Source organism: Bombina bombina, chromosome 2 (genome assembly GCF_027579735.1).
Source record: "Bombina bombina isolate aBomBom1 chromosome 2, aBomBom1.pri, whole genome shotgun sequence".
In the NCBI taxonomy this organism is placed as follows: Eukaryota; Metazoa; Chordata; class Amphibia; order Anura; family Bombinatoridae; genus Bombina; species Bombina bombina.
In genome coordinates, this window is record NC_069500.1 from 1,095,171,567 (window position 1) to 1,095,187,258 (window position 15,692).

General features: G+C 41.3%; 1 protein-coding gene across 2 annotated transcripts in view; it reads right to left on the bottom strand.

Moving 5' to 3' along the window:
- LRBA (LPS responsive beige-like anchor protein) overlaps positions 1 to 14,428 on the bottom strand; it is a 1,331,662-nt gene extending 1,317,234 nt beyond the window's left edge. For both annotated transcript variants that reach the window (XM_053703733.1, XM_053703731.1), the window contains exons 1-2: positions 14,299 to 14,428; positions 1,178 to 1,286 (exon numbers count right to left, since the gene is read on the bottom strand). In XM_053703733.1, coding sequence (XP_053559708.1) covers positions 1,178 to 1,286; positions 14,299 to 14,393 — 204 coding nt within the window. In that variant the 5' untranslated portion in view covers positions 14,394 to 14,428. The remainder of the gene's footprint in view (positions 1 to 1,177; positions 1,287 to 14,298) is intronic.
- Between the last annotated feature and the right edge of the window lie 1,264 nt (positions 14,429 to 15,692).

The window sequence follows — 15,692 nt, forward strand, 5'->3', positions numbered from 1 at the left end:
ATTACTTATTAAACAAAACAGATTTTATTTCTTCAAGGTGGGGGGGGGGGGGAGTTAAAATATACAAAACAATTTTTGTATGTTCTTTTTATATGGAATTTCTATAGCTTGCTACAAAATCTGTTATACATCCTCAATACAAAAAAAATTTTAAGAAACTGTTTTCCATTTAGGCAGAGTATTTGTGTAATTATCATTTATTGGTGCTGTCAAAATTTTAAATGACATTGAATTTGTCTCATCCCGTTTTTAAAAAGACCAAGTGTGAGGTTACATAAATTACAATTATAAAATAGGCAGTCAATAGTTAAATAGACAAGGATGTTAGGAGGAAAACTGTTCTAAACTCAGAGCAGTTTATAAAAGTTAGACACTTTTTAAAGGGATATTAAACACTAAATAAATCATTGCTTGGATGACATACTCAGAGCAAAGATTAGCCTTGAATAATTTGTACATTTATTTTTAAAAACTATATCAGTTGCTTAAATATTTAAAAAAAATAAGGGTAAAGTTAATGTCCATAAAGCAACGGATGCCGCCATATTGTAACTTAGGTTAGCTTTTCTGTTGAGGCCAATTAGGAATGGTTATAAATGGCATACTATAGTGTGCAACCAATGACTGTGTGGAATATAGCTGTGTCTGCACTTGCATGTTTAATATGAATTGGAAAACCCACAATGTTGAGAATTAAATTACAGGAAAGGAGAACAAAATAAAAAATAAAAAGTACATTGTAAAGTTGTTTTACTATATGTAATTAAACAATTTACATTAATATCTTGAGGTGTTTAATGTCCCTTACATATCTGAAGTTACCCACATAAACTGTATAAGCACCACATTTTCAATCATCTGGTAAAGAGTGAATACGGTCGTACGCACAAAGGTTTCATGCATGCAGCCATAATCGCAGAGATGCAGATTCCATGATTGGCATAAACTCATATTGCTATGTACAGACTACTCAATAATAGGCAAAAAAACATAACATTTAAAGCACAATCTTAAGCATGGTCATATAAGTCAACATGGGGGTTATTAAACTGTACTGTTATATTTAAAATAAAAAAATGGGGGAAAAACTGGTACTGTTGAGAAAATGGTTTACATTTGTAATGCTTCCCCCCCCAAACACTTACAGTATTATCTTGTAGCTCAGACCACAGCTTACCTTCTCAAGACAATAACCTATTACAAGGAAGCCCTTAGATGACAGCATCTGTTCTTGCATAGCGAGAGAGTTTTTCAACAACTCCAAAATGAAGGCAAAAAGAGTGGAGCTGAAAAGAAAAAAACCATATACTACTGAGAAAAGGAAAAAAGATTCATATAGGTCAAGGCATCCATGTAATAATACTTAAAAAAGGGACACCAAACCTTCATGATTTAGATACAGTATACAATTGGGGGGGAGATTTTCCTTTTAACCTCAATTATTAAATTTATTTTGTTTTCTTTGTTGAAAAGCAAAAAAGGTAGGCTCAAGAGCATGCACATGTCTGAGCACTATATGGTAAGAATGTAAGTTATACATTGGGTAAACATTGCTGCCATCTAGTGCTCAAAAGCATTCTTGCAAAACTGCTGGCGTATAGTTCTCCAGACACGTGCACATTATCTACAAAGGTATTATCTTCAACAAAAGAATGCCAGAAGTATGAAGTAAATTTGGTACTAGAAGTAAATTGGACTTTTTTCCATTGTATCATGAAAGAAAAAAACAGAATTTATGTTTACCTGATAAATTACTTTCTCCAACGGTGTGTCCGGTCCACGGCGTCATCCTTACTTGTGGGATATTCTCTTCCCCAACAGGAAATGGCAAAGAGCCCAGCAAAGCTGGTCACATGATCCCTCCTAGGCTCCGCCTACCCCAGTCATTCGACCGACGTTAAGGAGGAATATTTGCATAGGAGAAACCATATGGTACCGTGGTGACTGTAGTTAAAGAAAATAAATTATCAGACCTGATTAAAAAAACCAGGGCGGGCCGTGGACCGGACACACCGTTGGAGAAAGTAATTTATCAGGTAAACATAAATTCTGTTTTCTCCAACATAGGTGTGTCCGGTCCACGGCGTCATCCTTACTTGTGGGAACCAATACCAAAGCTTTAGGACACGGATGAAGGAAGGGAGCAAATCAGGTCACCTAAATGGAAGGCACCACGGTTTGCAAAACCTTTCTCCCAAAAATAGCCTCAGAAGAAGCAAAAATATCAAACTTGTAAAATTTGGTAAAAGTGTGCAGTGAAGACCAAGTCGCTGCCCTACATATCTGATCAACAGTAGCCTCGTTCTTGAAGGCCCATGTGGAAGCCACAGCCCTAGTGGAATGAGCTGTGATTCTTTCGGGAGGCTGCCGTCCGGCAGTCTCGTAAGCCAATCTGATGATGCTTTTAATCCAAAAAGAGAGAGAGGTAGAAGTTGCTTTTTGACCTCTCCTTTTACCGGAATAGACAACAAACAAGGAAGATGTTTGTCTAAAATCCTTTGTAGCTTCTAAATAGAAATTTAGAGCGCGAACAACATCCAAATTGTGCAACAAACGTTCCTTCTTTGAAACTGGTTTCGGACACAGAGAAGGTACGATAATCTCCTGGTTAATGTTTTTGTTAGAAACAACTTTTGGAAGAAAACCAGGTTTAGTACGTAAAACCACCTTATCTGCATGGAACACCAGATAAGGAGGAGAACACTGCAGAGCAGATAATTCTGAAACTCTTCTAGCAGAAGAAATTGCAACTAAAAACAAAACTTTCCAAGATAATAACTTAATATCAACGGAATGTAAGGGTTCAAACGGAACCCCCTGAAGAACTGAAAGAACTAAATTGAGACTCCAAGGAGGAGTCAAAGGTTTGTAAACAGGCTTAATTCTAACCAGAGCCTGAACAAAGGCTTGAACATCTGGCACAGCTGCCAGCTTTTTGTGAAGTAACACAGACAAGGCAGAAATCTGTCCCTTCAGGGAACTTGCAGATAATCCTTTTTCCAATCCTTCTTGAAGGAAGGATAGAATCTTAGGAATCTTAACCTTGTCCCAAGGGAATCCTTTAGATTCACACCAACAGATATATTTTTTCCAAATTTTGTGGTAAATCTTTCTAGTTACAGGCTTTCTGGCCTGAACAAGAGTATCGATAACAGAATCTGAGAACCCTCGCTTCGATAAGATCAAGCGTTCAATCTCCAAGCAGTCAGCTGGAGTGAAACCAGGTTCGGATGTTCGAACGGACCCTGAACAAGAAGGTCTCGTCTCAAAGGTAGCTTCCAAGGTGGAGCCGATGACATATTCACCAGATCTGCATACCAAGTCCTGCGTGGCCACGCAGGAGCTATCAAGATCACCGACGCCCTCTCCTGATTGATCCTGGCTACCAGCCTGGGGATGAGAGGAAACGGCGGGAACACATAAGCTAGTTTGAAGGTCCAAGGTGCTACTAGTGCATCCACTAGAGCCGCCTTGGGATCCCTGGATCTGGACCCGTAGCAAGGAACTTTGAAGTTCTGACGAGAGGCCATCAGATCCATGTCTGGAATGCCCCACAGCTGAGTGACTTGGGCAAAGATTTCCGGATGGAGTTCCCACTCCCCCGGATGCAATGTCTGACGACTCAGAAAATCCGCTTCCCAATTTTCCACTCCTGGGATGTGGATAGCGGACAGGTGGCAGGAGTGAGACTCCGCCCATAGAATGATTTTGGTCACTTCTTCCATCGCTAGGGAACTCCTTGTTCCCCCCTGATGGTTGATGTACGCAACAGTTGTCATGTTGTCTGATTGAAACCGTATGAACTTGGCCCTCGCTAGCTGAGGCCAAGCCTTGAGAGCATTGAATATCGCTCTCAGTTCCAGAATATTTATCGGTAGAAGAGATTCTTCCCGAGACCAAAGACCCTGAGCTTTCAGGGATCCCCAGACCGCGCCCCAGCCCATCAGACTGGCGTCGGTCGTGACAACGACCCACTCTGGTCTGCGGAATGTCATCCCTTGTGACAGGTTGTCCAGGGACAGCCACCAACGGAGTGAGTCTCTGGTCCTCTGATTTACTTGTATCTTCGGAGACAAGTCTGTATAATCCCCATTCCACTGACTGAGCATGCACAGTTGTAATGGTCTTAGATGAATGCGCGCAAAAGGAACTATGTCCATTGCCGCTACCATCAACCCGATCACTTCCATGCACTGAGCTATGGAAGGAAGAGGAACGGAATGAAGTATCCGACAAGAGTCTAGAAGCTTTGTTTTTCTGGCCTCTGTCAGAAATATCCTCATTTCTAAGGAGTCTATTATTGTTCCCAAGAAGGGAACCCTTGTTGACGGAGATAGAGAACTCTTTTCCACGTTCACTTTCCATCCGTGAGATCTGAGAAAGGCCAGGACTATGTCCGTGTGAGCCTTTGCTTGAGGAAGGGACGACGCTTGAATCAGAATGTCGTCCAAATAAGGTACTACAGCAATGCCCCTTGGTCTTAGCACAGCTAGAAGGGACCCTAGTACCTTTGTGAAAATCCTTGGAGCAGTGGCTAATCCGAAAGGAAGCGCCACGAACTGGTAATGCTTGTCCAGGAATGCGAACCTTAGGAACCGATGATGTTCCTTGTGGATAGGAATATGTAGATACGCATCCTTTAAATCCACCGTGGTCATGAATTGACCTTCCTGGATGGAAGGAAGAATAGTTCGAATGGTTTCCATCTTGAACGATGGAACCTTGAGAAACTTGTTTAAGATCTTGAGATCTAAGATTGGTCTGAACGTTCCCTCTTTTTTGGGAACTATGAACAGATTGGAGTAGAACCCCATCCCTTGTTCTCTTAATGGAACAGGATGAATCACTCCCATTTTTAACAGGTCTTCTACACAATGTAAGAATGCCTGTCTTTTTATGTGGTCTGAAGACAACTGAGACCTGTGGAACCTCCCCCTTGGGGGAAGCCCCTTGAATTCCAGAAGATAACCTTGGGAGACTATTTCTAGCGCCCAAGGATCCAGAACATCTCTTGCCCAAGCCTGAGCGAAGAGAGAGAGTCTGCCCCCCACCAGATCCGGTCCCGGATCGGGGGCCAACATTTCATGCTGTCTTGGTAGCAGTGGCAGGTTTCTTGGCCTGCTTTCCCTTGTTCCAGCCTTGCATTGGTCTCCAAGCTGGCTTGGCTTGAGAAGTATTACCCTCTTGCTTAGAGGACGTAGCACTTTGGGCTGGTCCGTTTCTACGAAAGGGACGAAAATTAGGTTTATTTTTTGCCTTGAAAGGCCGATCCTGAGGAAGGGCGTGGCCCTTACCCCCAGTGATATCAGAGATAATCTCTTTCAAGTCAGGGCCAAACAGCGTTTTCCCCTTGAAAGGAATGTTAAGTAGCTTGTTCTTGGAAGACGCATCAGCCGACCAAGATTTCAACCAAAGCGCTCTGCGCGCCACAATAGCAAACCCAGAATTCTTAGCCGCTAACCTAGCCAATTGCAAAGTGGCGTCTAGGGTAAAAGAATTAGCCAATTTGAGAGCATTGATTCTGTCCATAATCTCCTCATAAGGAGGAGAATCACTATCGACCGCCTTTATCAGCTCATCGAACCAGAAACATGCGGCTGTAGCGACAGGGACAACGCATGAAATTGGTTGTAGAAGGTAACCCTGCTGAACAAACATCTTTTTAAGCAAACCTTCTAATTTTTTATCCATAGGATCTTTGAAAGCACAACTATCCTCTATGGGTATAGTGGTGCGTTTGTTTAAAGTGGAAACCGCTCCCTCGACCTTGGGGACTGTCTGCCATAAGTCCTTTCTTGGGTCGACCATAGGAAACAATTTTTTAAATATGGGGGGAGGGACGAAAGGAATACCGGGCCTTTCCCATTCTTTATTAACAATGTCCGCCACCCGCTTGGGTATAGGAAAAGCTTCTGGGAGCCCCGGCACCTCTAGGAACTTGTCCATTTTACATAGTTTCTCTGGGATGACCAACTTGTCACAATCATCCAGAGTGGATAATACCTCCTTAAGCAGAATGCGGAGATGTTCCAACTTAAATTTAAATGTAATCACATCAGGTTCAGCATGTTGAGAAATGTTCCCTGAATCAGTAATTTCTCCCTCAGACAAAACCTCCCTGGCCCCATCAGACTGGGTTAGGGGCCCTTCAGAAACATTATTATCAGCGTCGTCATGCTCTTCAGTATCTAAAACAGAGCAGTCGCGCTTACGCTGATAAGTGTTCATTTTGGCTAAAATGTTTTTGACAGAATTATCCATTACAGCCGTTAATTGTTGCATAGTAAGGAGTATTGGCGCGCTAGATGTACTAGGGGCCTCCTGAGTGGGCAAGACTCGTGTAGACGAAGGAGGGAATGATGCAGTACCATGCTTACTCCCCTCACTTGAGGAATCATCTTGGGCATCATTGTCATTGTCACATAAATCACATTTATTTAAATGAATAGGAATTCTGGCTTCCCCACATTCAGAACACAGTCTATCTGGTAGTTCAGACATGTTAAACAGGCATAAACTTGATAACAAAGTACAAAAAACGTTTTAAAATAAAACCGTTACTGTCACTTTAAATTTTAAACTGAACACACTTTATTACTGCAATTGCGAAAAAACATGAAGGAATTGTTCAAAATTCACCAAATTTTCACCACAGTGTCTTAAAGCCTTAAAAGTATTGCACACCAAATTTGGAAGCTTTAACCCTTAAAATAACGGAACCGGAGCCGTTTTGAACTTTAACCCCTTTACAGTCCCTGGTATCTGCTTTGCTGAGACCCAACCAAGCCCAAAGGGGAATACGATACCAAATGACGCCTTCAGAAAGTCTTTTCTAAGTATCAGAGCTCCTCTCACATGCGACTGCATGCCATGCCTCTCAAAAACAAGTGCGCAACACCGGCGCGAAAATGAGGCTCTGCCTATGCTTTGGGAAAGCCCCTAAAGAATAAGGTGTCTAAAACAGTGCCTGCCGATATTATTATATCAAAATACCATAATAAAATGATTCCTCAAGGCTAAATATGTGTTAATAATGAATCGATTTAGCCCAGAAAAAGTCTACAGTCTTAATAAGCCCTTGTGAAGCCCTTATTTACGATCGTAATAAACATGGCTTACCGGATCCCATAGGGAAAATGACAGCTTCCAGCATTACATCGTCTTGTTAGAATGTGTCATACCTCAAGCAGCAAGAGACTGCTCACTGTTCCCCCAACTGAAGTTAATTGCTCTCAACAGTCCTGTGTGGAACAGCCATGGATTTTAGTGACGGTTGCTAAAATCATTTTCCTCATACAAACAGAAATCTTCATCTCTTTTCTGTTTCTGAGTAAATAGTACATACCAGCACTATTTCAAAATAACAAACTCTTGATTGAATAATAAAAACTACAGTTAAACACTAAAAAACTCTAAGCCATCTCCGTGGAGATGTTGCCTGTACAACGGCAAAGAGAATGACTGTGGTAGGCGGAGCCTAGGAGGGATCATGTGACCAGCTTTGCTGGGCTCTTTGCCATTTCCTGTTGGGGAAGAGAATATCCCACAAGTAAGGATGACGCCGTGGACCGGACACACCTATGTTGGAGAAACATAATTTATGCTTACCTGATAAATTCCTTTCTTCTGTAGTGTGATCAGTCCACGGGTCATCATTACTTCTGGGATATTACTCCTCCCCAACAGGAAGTGCAAGAGGATTCACCCAGCAGAGCTGCATATAGCTCCTCCCCTCTACGTCACTCCCAGTCATTCGACCAAGGACCAACGAGAAAGGAAAAGCCAAGGGTGAAGTGGTGACTGGAGTATAAATTAAAAAATATTTACCTGCCTTAAAAACAGGGCGGGCCGTGGACTGATCACACTACAGAAGAAAGGAATTTATCAGGTAAGCATAAATTATGTTTTCTTCTGTTAAGTGTGATCAGTCCACGGGTCATCATTACTTCTGGGATACCAATACCAAAGCAAAAGTACACGGATGACGGGAGGGATAGGCAGGCTCTTTATACAGAAGGAACCACTGCCTGAAGAACCTTTCTCCCAAAAATAGCCTCCGATGAAGCAAAAGTGTCAAATTTGTAAAATTTGGAAAAAGTATGAAGCGAAGACCAAGTTGCAGCCTTGCAAATCTGTTCAACAGAGGCCTCATTCTTGAAGGCCCAAGTGGAAGCCACAGCTCTAGTAGAATGAGCTGTAATTCTTTCAGGAGGCTGCTGTCCAGCAGTCTCATAAGCTAAACGAATTATGCTACGAAGCCAAAAAGAAAGAGAGGTAGCGGAAGCTTTTTGACCTCTCCTCTGCCCAGAGTAAATGACAAACAGAGAAGACGTTTGTCGAAATTCCTTAGTTGCCTGTAAGTAAAATTTTAGAGCACGGACTACATCCAGGTTGTGCAGTAGACGTTCCTTCTTTGAAGAAGGATTTGGGCATAAAGAAGGAACAACAATCTCTTGATTGATATTCCTGTTAGTAACTACCTTAGGTAAGAACCCAGGTTTAGTACGCAGGACTACCTTATCCGAATGAAAAATCAAATAAGGAGAATCACAATGTAAGGCTGATAATTCAGAGACTCTTCGAGCCGAGGAAATAGCCATTAAAAATAGAACTTTCCAAGATAACAACTTTATATCAATGGAATGAAGGGGTTCAAACGGAACGCCCTGAAAAACATTAAGAACAAGGTTTAGACTCCATGGTGGAGCAACAGTTTTAAACACAGGCTTAATCCTGGTCAAAGCCTGACAAAAAGCCTGGACGTCAGGAACTTCTGACAGACGTTTGTGTAACAGAATGGACAGAGCTGAGATCTGTCCCTTTAATGAACTAGCAGATAAACCCTTTTCTAAACCTTCTTGTAGAAAAGACAATATCCTAGGAATCCTAACCTTACTCCAAGAGTAACCTTTGGATTCACACCAATATAGGTATTTACGCCATATCTTATGGTAAATCTTTCTGGTAACAGGTTTCCTAGCCTGTATTAAGGTATCAATAACTGACTCAGAAAACCCACGTCTTGATAAAATCAAGCGTTCAATTTCCAAGCAGTCAGCTTCAGAGAAGTTAGATTTTGATGTTTGAATGGACCCTGGATCAGAAGGTCCTGTTTCAGAGGTAGAGACCAAGGTGGACAGGATGACATGTCCACCAGGTCTGCATACCAAGTCCTGCGTGGCCACGCAGGTGCTATTAGAATCACTGATGCTCTCTCTTGTTTGATTCTGGCAATCAATCGCGGAAGCAACGGGAAGGGTGGAAACACGTAAGCCATCCTGAAGTCCCAAGGTGCTGTCAGAGCATCTATCAGGACTGCTCCTGGATCCCTGGATCTGGACCCGTAACGAGGAAGCTTGGCGTTCTGTCGAGACGCCATGAGATCTATCTCTGGTTTGCCCCAACGTCGAAGTATTTGGGCAAAGACCTCCGGATGAAGTTCCCACTCCCCCGGATGAAAAGTCTGACGACTTAAGAAATCCGCCTCCCAGTTCTCCACTCCCGGGATGTGGATTGCTGACAGGTGGCAAGAGTGAGACTCTGCCCAGAGAATTATCTTTGATACTTCCATCATAGCTAGGGAGCTTCTTGTCCCTCCCTGATGGTTGATGTAAGCTACAGTCGTGATGTTGCCCGACTGAAACCTGATGAACCCCCGAGTTGTCAACTGGGGCCAAGCCAGGAGGGCATTGAGAACTGCTCTCAATTCCAGAATGTTTATTGGCAGGAGACTCTCCTCCTGACTCCATTGTCCCTGAGCCTTCAGAGAATTCCAGACGGCACCCCAACCTAGAAGGCTGGCGTCTGTTGTTACAATTGTCCAGTCTGGTCTGCTGAATGGCATCCCCCTGGACAGATGTGGCCGAGAAAGCCACCATAGAAGAGAATTTCTGGTCTCTTGATCCAGATTCAGAGAAGGGGATAAGTCTGAGTAATCCCCATTCCACTGACTTAGCATGCACAGTTGCAGTGGTCTGAGGTGTAAGCGTGCAAAGGGTACTATGTCCATTGCCGCTACCATTAAGCCGATTCCCTCCATGCATTAAGCCACTGACGGGTGTTGAATGGAATGAAGGGTGCGGCAAGCACTTTGAAGTCTTGTTAGCCTGTCCTCTGTCAGGTAAATCTTCATTTCTACAGAATCTATAAGAGTCCCCAGGAAGGGAACTCTTGTGAGTGGAACGAGTGAACTTTTCTTTTCGTTCACCTTCCATCCATGTGAACTTAGAAATGCCAGCACTAACTCTGTATGAGACTTGGCAGTTTGAAAGCTTGAAGCTTGTATCAGAATGTCGTCTAGGTATGGAGCTACCGAGATTCCCCGCGGTCTTAGTACCGCCAGAAGAGCACCCAGAACCTTTGTGAAGATTCTTGGAGCTGTAGCCAATCCGAATGGAAGAGCCACAAACTGGTAATGCCTGTCTAGGAAGGCAAACCTTAGGTACCGATAATGATCTTTGTGAATCGGTATGTGAAGGTAAGTATCTTTTAAATCTACAGTAGTCATGTACTGACCCTCTTGGATCATAGGTAAAATTGTCCGAATAGTCTCCATCTTGAACGATGGAACTCTTAGGAATTTGTTTAGGATCTTTAAGTCCAGGATTGGTCTGAAAGTTCCCTCTTTTTTGGGAACCACAAACAGATTTGAGTAAAACCCCTGTCCCTGTTCCGATCGTGGAACTGGATGGATTACTCCCATTAACAAGAGCTCTTGTACGCAGCGTAGAAACGCCTCTTTCTTTGTCTGGATTGTTGACAACCTTGACAGATGAAATCTCTCTCTTGGAGGAGAGTATTTGAAGTCCAGAAGGTATCCCTGAGATATTATCTCTAGCGCCCAGGGATCCTGAACATCTCTTGCCCAAGCCTGGGCGAAGAGAGAAAGTCTGCCCCCCACTAGATCCGATCCCGGATCGGGGGCCCTCAATTCATGCTGTCTTAGGGGCAGCAGCAGGTTTCCTAGTCTGCTTGCCCTTGTTCCAGGACTGGTTAGGTTTCCAGCCTTGTCTGTAGCGAGCAACAGCTCCTTCCTGTTTTGGTGCAGAGGAAGTTGATGCTGCTCCAGCTTTGAAATTACGAAAGGAACGAAAATTAGACTGTCTAGTCTTGGCTTTGGCTTTGTCCTGAGGCAGGGCATGGCCTTTACCTCCTGTAATGTCAGCGATAATCTCTTTCAACCCGGGCCCGAATAAGGTCTGCCCTTTGAAAGGTATATTAAGCAATTTAGACTTAGAAGTAACATCAGCTGACCAGGATTTTAGCCACAGCGCCCTGCGTGCCTGAATGGCGAATCCTGAATTCTTCGCCGTAAGTTTAGTAAGATGTACTACGGCCTCCGAAATGAATGAATTAGCTAGTTTAAGGACTCTAAGCCTGTCCGTAATGTCGTCCAGAGTAGCTGAACCAATGTTCTCTTCCAGAGACTCAATCCAGAATGCCGCTGCAGCCGTGATCGGCGCAATGCATGCAAGGGGTTGCAATATAAAACCTTGTTGATCAAACATTTTCTTAAGGTAACCCTCTAACTTTTTATCCATTGGATCTGAAAAAGCACAGCTATCCTCCACCGGGATAGTGGTACGCTTAGCTAAGGTAGAAACTGCTCCCTCCACCTTAGGGACCGTTTGCCATAAGTCCCTTGTGGTGGCGTCTATTGGAAACATTTTTCTAAATATCGGAGGGGGTGAGAACGGCACACCGGGTCTATCCCACTCCTTAGTAACAATTTCAGTAAGTCTCTTAGGTATAGGAAAAACCTCAGTACTCGTCGGTACCGCAAAATATTTATCCAACCTACACATTTTCTCTGGTATTGCAACTGTGTTACAATCATTCAGAGCCGCTAACACCTCCCCTAGTAATACACAGAGGTTTTCCAGTTTAAATTTAAAATTTGAAATATCTGAATCCAGTCTGTTTGGATCAGAACCGTCACCCACAGAATGAAGTTCTCCGTCCTCATGTTCTGCCACCTGTGACGCAGTGTCTGACATGGCCCTAATATTATCAGCGCACTCTGTTCTCACCCCAGAGTGATCACGCTTACCTCTTAGTTCTGGTAATTTAGCCAAAACCTCAGTCATAACAGTATCCATATCCTGTAATGTGATTTGTAATGGCCGCCCAGATGTACTCGGCGCTACAATATCACGCACCTCCCTCTGAGCGGGAGATGTAGGTACTGACACGTGAGGCGAGTTAGTCGGCATAACTCTCCCCTCGTTGTCTGGTGAAATTTGTTCAATTTGTACAGATTGACTTTTATTTAAAGTAGCATCAATACAGTTAGTACATAAATTTCTATTGGGCTCCACTTTGGCATTGCAACAAATGACACAGGTATCATCCTCTGAATCAGACATGTTTAACACACTAGCAAATAAACTTGCAACTTGGAAATACAATTCAATTAGAATAATATTAAAACGTACTGTGCCTTTAAGAAGCACAGAAGATCTATGACAGTTGAAAATTAATAAATTGAAACAGTTATAGCCTCAATCCTTGTAAACACAACTTTAGCAAAGGTTTAATCCCATTAGCAAAGATAACAAATTCTGAAAGCAGGAAACAAATTACAGAATAAACGTTTTTTATCTCAGTCAAACTATAATTCTCACAGCTCTGCTGAGAGAAATTACCTCCCTCAAAATAAGTTTTGAAGACCCCTGAGCTCTGTAGAGATGAACCGGATCATGCAGGGAATACAATGAGTTGCTGACTGAAATATTTGATGCAGTAAAAGCGCCAAAAAAACGGCCCCTCCCCCTCACACACAGCAGTGAGGGAGAACAGAAACTGTCAGAAAAACAGATTAAGCAACTGCCAAGTGGAAAAATAGTGCCCAAACATTTATTCACTCAGTACCTCAGTAAATGAAAACGATTTTACATTCCAGCAAAAACGTTAAACATAATCTCTAGTTATTAAACAGCTTTATGTATTTCTTACAGTGTAATTCTAGTGAAGTACCATTCCCCAGAATACTGAAGTGTAAAGTATACATACATGACATTATATCGGTATGGCAGGATTTTCTCATCAATTCCATTGTCAGAAAATAAAAACTGCTACATACCTCTATGCAGATTCATCTGCCCGCTGTCCCCTGATCTGAAGTTTACCTCTCCTCAGATGGCCGAGAAACAGCAATATGATCTTAACTACTCCGGCTAAAATCATAACAAAAACTCTGGTAGATTCTTCTTCAAACTCTGCCAGAGAGATAATAACACACTCCGGTGCTATTTTAAAATAACAAACTTTTGATTGAAGATATAAAACTAAGTATAATCACCATAGTCCTCTCACACATCCTATCTAGTCGTTGGGTGCAAGAGAATGACTGGGAGTGACGTAGAGGGGAGGAGCTATATGCAGCTCTGCTGGGTGAATCCTCTTGCACTTCCTGTTGGGGAGGAGTAATATCCCAGAAGTAATGATGACCCGTGGACTGATCACACTTAACAGAAGAAATGTTGGGTTTCATGTCCGTTTTAAGAAAAATACATCACTATTCACTTCTGAATTTTGTTGTCTCTCTATTAAAAACTTCACAATTTTAAATAACAGATAATTTAATTAAAACATTGGAGCTAATAAAAATGTTGGATGCGCCTTGTGAAGAAAATAAATTACTCTTAGCACATTAATAATTCTAAATGAGATCCAAAACCAGGCTTTGTCAAAGAAATACAAAATCAAAAGAGCCGAAAAATGGTACCAACGTCCTTTCTTCACAAATTGATATTAATATTATTAAGTAGGCCCTTTGACTAAAATATATCATCAATAAATACAGTTTACAAATGGCAAATGGTAAAGAGTTAAAAAGATATGCAATTTTTTTCATTCATAATTCAGAGGAACAATTAAATTTAACCAACTTTCTAATTTGCGTCTATTATCAACATTTTCTTTGTTCTCTTGGTATCTTTTGTTGAAAATCATGGATGCAAGCTCAGGAGCACTCACATGCCTGGAGCACTATATGGCAGCAGCTTTGCTAGATTATTATCGATATGCAAGAGCATTAGATGGCAGCACTAATTCTTGCCACATAGTGCTCAAGGCACCTACCTAGGTGCCTCTTCAACAAAAAATACCATGGGATCAACGCAAATTTGACAACAGAAGTAAAATGAGACTTTTCTAAAAATGTATCCTCTCAATCACAACCATAAAATTTGGGCGTTTTTTAGATCTTTAAAGAAAATATACTACACTTCAAAAGCTCTGATATAAAGGATACACATGTGCCAAAGAAAAACAGAAAATAAGGTACATTTCACCTACCATACAGAAGAGTCTACTTGATCAGACCCATATTGCTTAAAGTCAAGCTGCCCGAATAAAGGAAAGAGAACTTGCACCCCTCCAATTGAGTGCATTGCACTTTGAATAGAGTGTGTAACAACGGCTTTCACATCCTTAAAAAGAAAATGGACATATTAGCATAATATAGCGAGGTAAAATATCTGCCTTTATTTCCACAGATGATCATGTGACATTTTCTAGTCAGTTTTGTTTGATATATGCTGCACCACTTTTAAGTGATTCTGTATTTAGGTAACAAGCAATATTTACCATCATAAACGGTTTACTTACAACTGAACATATACAATGTACACACTATCACATCATTTAAACAATGATTTTAGCACAAATCTGTAGTAACTAAAATATCAACAATGTTTAATATGGAATATTTTTTTAAAACTTATGTTTAGTGGAGAACCGAGCATAAAATTGATTTCTTATGCAAACAAACTAAAGAATACTGACAGAAGAGATTTGATAAATAGTGCATAGCTCACATAGAACATTTAAAAAAATATATATATTTTTTAAATATATTTTTATTAGGGTTCAGTGAATAACAATACAAATAATGCATTCCAGTACAGAATATGTCAACATTAAAGATTATGTCTCCATATACATCACATGTTAAATGAACAAATATATACATAGCGTATACATATAGCTGAAATATTGACAGAAAAAACAAAAACAAATAAAGTTCTAGAAGTCTGACTTGGACAATGGGGGACGACTCAGGCATCCCAATGATGAACCTTGTTTTCTCTTTTATAGGATGTTCATAATTAAACATACACTTACGGTACGTCACACTATCAATATAATTTAATAGCATATCCATTAGAGCATGTAATTCTGGAATTCTAGTAATCTGGAGCCTAAATATATTCTACATTCTAAGCCAATGAAGTATCATATCAATACGGCAAGAGTAGCTAGGCTACTCACAGTGTTATCTTAACTAGCCCAAGAATGTAGGTCTATGGTCTATGAGTCTATCTTAATAAACCCTATTGGTCACACATAGTTAGCAGCAACCATATTCTGAATTGTGCTCATGAAACTAGAGTAGGATCTTATGTTAACTAAGGGTAAGCAGCTAAATTATGAACTAAGGTTTCATAGTGTGCTATGCTTCTTCTAGGGCTAACTAAATATGGCGTAAAGGTATACCTATAATTATAAAAGCTAAAAGCTAAACACACTGGATGGACTAGTTAGATATATTATATTAAGTAGTAAAGTACTCTTATATGATTAATAAACCTCATTGGTCATACGTCATTAGCAGCAACAATGTTCTGAATAGAGCTCATGAAACTAGAGTAGGATCTTATGTTAGCTAAGGGTAAGTAGCTAAATTATGA